The sequence below is a fragment of the Lynx canadensis genome, chromosome B1, assembly GCF_007474595.2.
Source record: "Lynx canadensis isolate LIC74 chromosome B1, mLynCan4.pri.v2, whole genome shotgun sequence".
In the NCBI taxonomy this organism is placed as follows: Eukaryota; Metazoa; Chordata; class Mammalia; order Carnivora; family Felidae; genus Lynx; species Lynx canadensis.
The window spans coordinates 200,087,410-200,094,536 of record NC_044306.2 but is presented as its reverse complement, the minus strand read 5'-3'; the positions used below and the strand labels follow the sequence as shown (position 1 = coordinate 200,094,536).

At 59.6% G+C, this 7,127-nt stretch overlaps 1 protein-coding gene across 1 annotated transcript; it reads right to left on the bottom strand.

Annotated features, from left to right (window-relative positions):
- Positions 1-329: 329 nt before the first annotated feature.
- On the bottom strand, positions 330-4,342 carry MSX1 (msh homeobox 1). Its single transcript, XM_030311964.1, has 2 exons — positions 3,856-4,342; positions 330-1,529 (listed from the first exon to the last, which is right to left on the bottom strand). Exons 1-2 carry the CDS (start codon positions 4,322-4,324, stop codon positions 1,087-1,089), a joined length of 912 nt encoding a protein of 303 aa, XP_030167824.1. The 5' UTR covers positions 4,325-4,342; the 3' UTR covers positions 330-1,086.
- Positions 4,343-7,127: the final 2,785 nt, after the last annotated feature.

Genomic DNA, 7,127 nt, shown 5'->3' with positions numbered 1-7,127 from the left:
GATTCGCTTTGTTTTCATAGACAGGTTAAAAAGGAAGAAAAAAGAAAGAGTCGGTTCTGGGTCACCTGAGCAAGTGTCGATTTCAGCTTAAAGCGAATTGGAAAATTGAGCCTAATTATCGTAGGTAATTGCTTCAATTCTCCACTTGACTTTGCCAGCGCAGATCTGTCCTGTGTGTTCAAAGAGACGCCCCCCTCTGTCCCGGAATATCGTGGTCACCTTTGAAAGGCGTTAAAGTACCATCGCACTGAAAGGCAATTGCATGTGTGAAGACGTGAAATTCAGATAAAAGCCTAACTCAATAAAGAGATCATTTCTTGTAGCTTAAAATTAATTTATTTAACAAATATAGCTATAATATAAATGATAATAAAATTTCAAATATACAGTATATTACACACCATCCCTTCCAAAGGGATTCTTGAGAGACACACAAACGTACTGTTAAATAAGAAACAGGATTTTTAAATTTTATTTTACAATTTCTTCTGATACTGGTGAGAGGGGTCCCTCCAACCTACCTTTGCAACGCATCTGTGTGCCCCCCCTCCCCCCACCGCAAACAAACGTTCTGCTGTTGAAGTTCTCTGAAGTTTTCCGAAGGAAGGACCTGGGGGCTGGCGGGGCGGTGGGGAGGCCCCATCTCCCCTGGCATGTTCTCTTTCTCTCCAACTGTTCTCATTTCCAAAATCTTCAGGCGGGAGTATTTTTCCTGTGCTTTTCGCGCGGGGGTGTCAGGGCAGGAGGCAGGGACACAGGACGCAGCCCCTGGTGCGCGTCCAACAGCTAACTCTGCTGAGGCCCCTTGGGAAATTTAACTTCTCTAACCCCAGTTTATCCATCTGTAACACAAAGGGTAGGTCTAGATTCTAGAAGAGTGTTAAGGGACCCTTCCAGCCACTTTGGGGGAGGGGATCTGACTTCGGTGAGTGAACGCAGGGAGCGGGCCGAGGATAAACCAGAGCAGTGTGGGGGGTGGAAGGGGAGCTCGCTGGGTGGGGTGGGGGTGGGGGGCTCCTGCTGCTTTGCAGAAGACAGGGGCTGGAGGAATCGGCTGGAACCGCAGGTAGGGGACCCTGGGACCCTCTATGTCAGGTGGTACATGCTGTAGCCCACATGGGCTGTGTAGAGTCCCACGGGCGCTACCGGCAGCGCGGCGCGCTGGAAGGGGCCAGAGGCACCGTAGAGCGAGGCGCCCGCCGCGGCCGCTACCGCCGCTGGGCCGCCGAGCGGGAAGGAGAGCCCGAAGGCCGCGGGCGGCAGCATGGGCTTGGCGGCCATCTTCAGCTTTTCCAGCTCGGCCTCCTGCAGTCTCTTGGCCTTGGCGCGGCGGTTCTGGAACCAGATCTTCACCTGCGTCTCGGTGAGGCTGAGCGAGCTGGAGAACTCGGCGCGCTCGGCGATGGACAGGTACTGCTTCTGGCGGAACTTGCGCTCAAGCGCCAGCAGCTGCGCGGTGGTGAAGGGCGTCCTCGGCTTGCGGTTGGTCTTGTGCTTGCGCAGGGTGCAGGCCGGGGGGCTCAGCCGCCCTAGGGGGCCGAGAGAAAGGCAGGGGGTTAAGAAAGCGGCGCGGGAGTGTAATCTGCCCACAAAGCAGTAATAGTAGTCAACAACAATACCGGCTATTCATTTGCGTGGGGCACCTCGGTGCCAAGTGCTGGGAGAGACACTTGGAAAAGATTTTCTCCAATTGCCACGCCCCGCGGGGTAGACGTTTCCGTCTACTTCTTGCAAACGAGGAAACAAAGATTCCGGGTGAAACCGCGCGTGTTCAAGGCCCGAACTTAAGTGGGAAGAGGTGGGATGCCTCGGTGCTAGATGGCTGCTTGGGAGGGCCTTCGGCGGCGGGCCTCCTCCCACCGTCGCCCAGGCTGGGACCGTAGGTGTTAATAAGGTTGATGAAACAGGCAGAAAGGCCCTGCACCCAACCCAAGATCACATCTAGTTTTCTGCGTTGGGTGAACATGTATCTGTGCCCGCCAAAGTGTTCAGCGCTAGGCTAGGCCCAGATCTCTTCCCCCTTGGAACGGCGTGTTCCTACAGGGGTCTAAGGACAGTCTCAGGGGATGGCAGGCGAGCAGAGCCGGCTGTCAGGCGGTCAGAAGGTTGCACCGGCGGCCATATCTCAAATATACGAAGTGCCAAGGGGAGGGGGGTTGCATCTTCCGGTGGTCTCAATTGTCTCTTGGGGCTCAGCCACCCCCAGCGCCTTGGCCCTCTGGTCACACACAAATGGGGGTGAGTGGGAGAGGGGTTGCAATGGCTTCTCCTCCAGCTGGGTCTCGGTCCACGGAGATGAACGGTGCCAAGCTTTTTCTTATGGCTTCAGAATATACCTCAAAGATGGGCGGTGAGCCAGCGCCCCGGCAGAGGGCTCCCGAAGGTACCAGTCGGAGTCCTCTGGGCCAGTAAACCCCTGCCACACAGGGCAGTTGTGGCCAGATAAAACGGAGAACACATTATTCCCAGGACAACGGGGATCTCAACGACTTTGGGGTCAGCGTGGAGGCCCTAACCGAATTCCCGAGTCCTGGAAAGGACGCTTTGCCTACCCAGCGGCTTCCCTCGGGGGGAAAAATGAATTCAAGTACATAATGTTTCACCATGCGGGTTTTGCCCAAGTATGCATGTTTTTTCGTTTGTTTGTTTTTTTCCCTTAAATGAGCCTTTGGGCTCGCAGACCACCAGGATATGAGTCAAACGAAATCTTGTGTTAACATCCCCCCCTTCTTCCCTGCTCCAGGCCATTGAGAGTCCGGGAAGCAGTTGGCCCCCGACTCGCTTTCCGCCGGGCCGCCCGAGGGGCGGGCGCCGAGGGAAACGTCAATCCCTTCGGTAGCGACAGCCTAGCCCGGGGCCACCTTCTCCAGCCTTTAGGCCCAGGGAGGGGCTGGCCTTTCAAAGACGTTTAATCCCCAGATAAAAATCATTCCTCAGCATCACGCCATTGAATTCGGGTTGCTATTATGCCGCGCAAAATAATCGGAGGAAACGAGGAAAACTTGGGAATTTCCCGTGCTCCTGAAATATCTCCGAGCGTGTTTGCTGGGCAGAGAAGCCGGGGGGCCGCGAGGCCTTGCAACGACCCCGAACGCGCCTATGGCGGCCGGAGTCCGCTCCAGTGGCCCTGTCGGGCGACGTCTGGGAGCTTCCCACCGCCACGGAGGGGACGCCTCCCACTAATTGACTTGGTGCCCCGCCCCCTCCGCTGGACCTGAGTGCCCCTTCCCACTAATTGAACCATCCACCGTGAGCACCAAGTATCTGTCTGAAATCTGAAGGGTTGGAAGGGGGAATTTTGCAAGAGGTTCAGAACCTTAGGGCAGAGAGGTACTTTAATGCGGGGTGGAGGGGCGGGGGGCAGTCTTCTACGAGAAAGTGAAACTCTGAGCGCAGGGAAGATGTCCGCACCGCCTGGACCCATCCGTAGGGATAACGGCCAAGTAACAGGGCAGAGGGGCAGATAGGGAAGTGGGGACTCCCGGGGTCTTTTGATAGGAGCAGGAGGGGAGGGTGCCCAGACACCTTGCCCTGGAAGTGAACTGCACCCCCGCCACACACACACACACACGCGCGCGCGCGCGCGTCCAGCGTCGCCCGGCCAAGGCGAGGAGTCCGCGAAAGTGGACCGAGAGCTGGGCTTCAGCCAGGCCTCTACCCCTCTAGCTGACGCGAGTAGCGAGAGTGGCGAACCCCGGCCGCCCCAACAGATGTGCAGCATGGGCTCCGGGTACCTGGCTGCAGGTACGCAGCTGCTGGAGACAGGCAGGCGCCGGCTCCAGGCCTGGCGCCCTCCCGCCCCGCACCCCCGCCCGCCCCCCCCCCTCCCCCGCCGCCTGGGTCCTGGCTACTTACTGGCCGGGGGCGGGGAGAAGCGGGGGTTCTGCATCCACGGGGTCCTCTCGGGCTTCTCGGGGCTCTCGGCTTTGACGAGCGCATCTTCTGACAGCTTGAGAAGTCCTCCCACCGAGAAATGGCCCAGCGGCCGCGGCGAAGACGGCGCGTCCGGGGCTCCCAGAGACCCCGGCCGGGCGCCCAGGGGCTGCGCGGAGCCGCCCGCCGCCTGTGCGCCCTCGGAGGCCACCAGGGCGCTCTCCTTGGCCCCGGGCTTCCTGTGGTCGGCCATGAGCGCCTCCACGCTGAAGGGCAGGAGTGAAGGGGACACTTTGGGCTTGGCCCCCTCCTCGTCTGCGCCCATGGCGGCCGCCGTGGCCGCGGTGGCGCTGGGGGCCTGGCTCCCGCCTCCCCCCGCCGGCTTGCCGAAGGCGGAGTCCTCCACTTTGACACCGAGTGGCAAAGAAGTCATGTCAGCAGCCGGGGCCATGCAGAGCCGGGCCCCCCCTCCAGCCGCAGCACGGGCCAGCCGCCGGGCATGGGCTTGGGGCGAGCTGGGAGCGCGGCCGGGGCCTTTGGGTGCGCCCGGGGCCCTGGCCGGGCGGGCCCTCGCGCGCGCGCCTCCCGCCCCTCCCCAGAAGGCCGGCTCCGGCGCTCGGGGCCTGGTTCCTCGCTGGCGCCGCCGCGCAGGCCGGGTTCCCGGGCGCACTCGCCGGCTCCGGGTCGGGCCGCAGCTCCCCAGAGAACTTGTTAATAAGGCGAGGCCGGCGCCGCGGCGACCAATCAGCGCGCGAGGGGGCGGGCCCGGCGCCTGCCATTGGGCCGCGCTTCTGCGGACGGGCCCCGAGGCGCACTGGGCCGCTGGGCGCGCGGGACGGGGCCGGGCCCCGGGAGGGCAGGGGAGGGGAGGGGGCGTCGGCGAAACTTTCTTCCGCGCTGCAGCCTGGGCCGCGCGTCTGTCTCCCGGTCCCCGCGGCTCTCTAGTTTTTCTGTGTTCCTGGGGGCCTCTCCCTGCCCTCGTCCCTTCTCTTCTGCCCTCCCCTCTCTTCCCTTCCTTGATCGCCCCTCTCTCCCACGCCTCCCTCTTTCCTCTGCTGCTTTCCTGTTTCTATCAAGGCTTCTTTTACCTTTCCCTTTGGCGGCCAGCCGCTGTGTCTCTTTCTCTATCCCCCTCCGCTATCTGCCTCCCGTCTTCTCTCCCGCGATCATTGGAGACGAGTCATTTCAGACATACTTCTTTCACAGTTAAAAAAAAAAAAAATCTGGATGGTTATGTATTCTAGTAGAAAGAAAGATTAATTTCTTAAAAAAAAAAAACAAACCTCTATTTTCTTCCTCTGTTTCAATCTTCAAAACTTTACCTCTGAGTAGAAGCGGGCCTTTGTCTCTTTCTAGGCGCTGGACTGAAGTTTGCCGAAAGCGGCCACTCTCCTGTGGTGCTATAGACGCTAAGAATAAGAACACATGATATTATCCGGGGTCGTTAATCGATTTTCATTCATGATGTGTACTTTCCCCCCGCTGTGAACTTCCCTGGGAGGATTACAACACCTATACCGGCGACCAGCTGGGGGAAGGAGCCGCCGGGTCCTTTTGATACAGAACTTATTGAAATAAAACCAGCAGAAACGTCAACAAAACACTGATCTGGCCTTAACGTGACCTCAACGCGTCCGCGGAAACAATAACACGTCCCTGTCTCTGGGGCGCGGATGGTACAGGAGTGGGGAGGCACGTTTGTGGGAGGGGGTCAGCGGAGAAAGAGGACGGTTCCTGGGAAGGATCCTTGGTAGCTGGGCTGGAGAACTTTTATTTTGCCACTTTCGGAGGAAACGTAATTTTTTTTTTTCTGCTAAAAAATATGGAGGAAAATGAGTTGAAAGCGTGGGGAGATATAAGATCTATGCAAAGTCCGGTTGGGGCTCAGCAGTTTTCTGCCCCTCCTCTTTATGGCCTCTTATCCCGGGGCCCAGGCCGGCGACCCCCGGGGAGCCAGCGGCGGTGATTGGCGGCTCACCGGGACCCGCCATTGATGACTGCGGGGTTCTAATCTCCAGGAAACACGAGGGGCTGCCGTGGCCATTTAGGGGTAATTATCCGAGCGCGGAGGGACAGCGAATTCCCTCGCCTTTTAACTGGGCGCAATAAAAGCTGTAGATTAGGGGCGTCCAGATTAAGGAAAATGAATTGCTAGAGCGGGAACTTTATTACCCTGACGGCGTCCGGGGTCTGGCGGGAGGGGTCGGGCTGCGGACGCCAGGGTGATCGGCAGCCTCACATCTGTCCATAGGCTCCAGAGATGTGTTCAGGCCTTGGGGGGTGGGGGGGGAGGGGTTCGGGAATACTCGCATCTGTGAAATTTACACCGCGTTTCCAGATTCCTTACTCGTCCGAGACTGCAACACAAGCATTAGGCAGGGTTTGGGGCCTCCAGCTCGCGTCGGGCCCAGCTAGAGGCGCGGTGCACCCACGCGGCCTGTCTTAAACTCCCGGTACCCCGGGGCAGGGGTAGGACGAATAGCGTCCTGCCACCAGGCAGCGGAACCAAGGCCCAGGAGGTACGCCCGAGGATGCCAGGATCCAAGGCCAGCCGTACGACCCGTTTCAGAGCTGACCGAACTGACGCTCAGCAAGGCTGCAGGCCGAACAGTGGGCTAGCATCCCAGCCCGGACAGCGAACTTCTATGGCCTGCATTTTCAATTTAGCTGTGGCTGGAACGAACCCTACAGCCGAGCCGGAATCTCCCTCTGCACCGGGGTTAGACGGGGAGAGGGAACCGAGGCCCCTTGGCTCTTTAGGTCACCCTTTCGACAGATAGCGTGTCTTTGCGATGAGGCTTGCGCTGTTCCGCCGTTGTCTCCCATCTCAAGAGTGTTGGACTCTCAGATCACTTTGCCAGTCTGATCTAAGAACTTCCTCCGTAGAAAAATTCTGAACAGTAAAATCAACTTCAGGGGAGTGGGACGGGGCGGGGGAGGGGGGTGCTCTGGACCCTCCTGGAGTCCGTCAGCTAAGAACCTCAGCTTTAGGGCGGCGCAGGGGCTCGAACCCCGAGAGTGCAGCCGCGCGACGCAGAGGGGTCTCAGGGCCGTCCCCCGCGGCGGCGCAGCGAGGCCCGGCGCGGGCCCGGGGGGCCCGGCCAGCCGGGCGGCGGGAGAAGGGCCGCATCGCTAATTGCGGGGATAAACAATCTGTCACGATCCCTCAGCGCGCCTAATAGGCAGACGAGGATGTTGTTTTTAGGCGCCAGCGGCGGCCGGATCAAAGGCAGCAGCCGGCGCAGGGGCCCTTG

Bases quoted from the DNA above. Each gene is read 5' to 3' on its own strand.
- MSX1 (XM_030311964.1), bottom strand. From the start codon at position 4,324: ATGGCCCCGGCTGCTGACATGACTTCTTTGCCACTCGGTGTCAAAGTG. The intron at 1,530-3,855 runs GTAAGTAGCCAG...TCGGCCCCCTAG, and splicing joins CTTCTCCCCGCCCCCGGCCA to GGCGGCTGAGCCCCCCGGCC.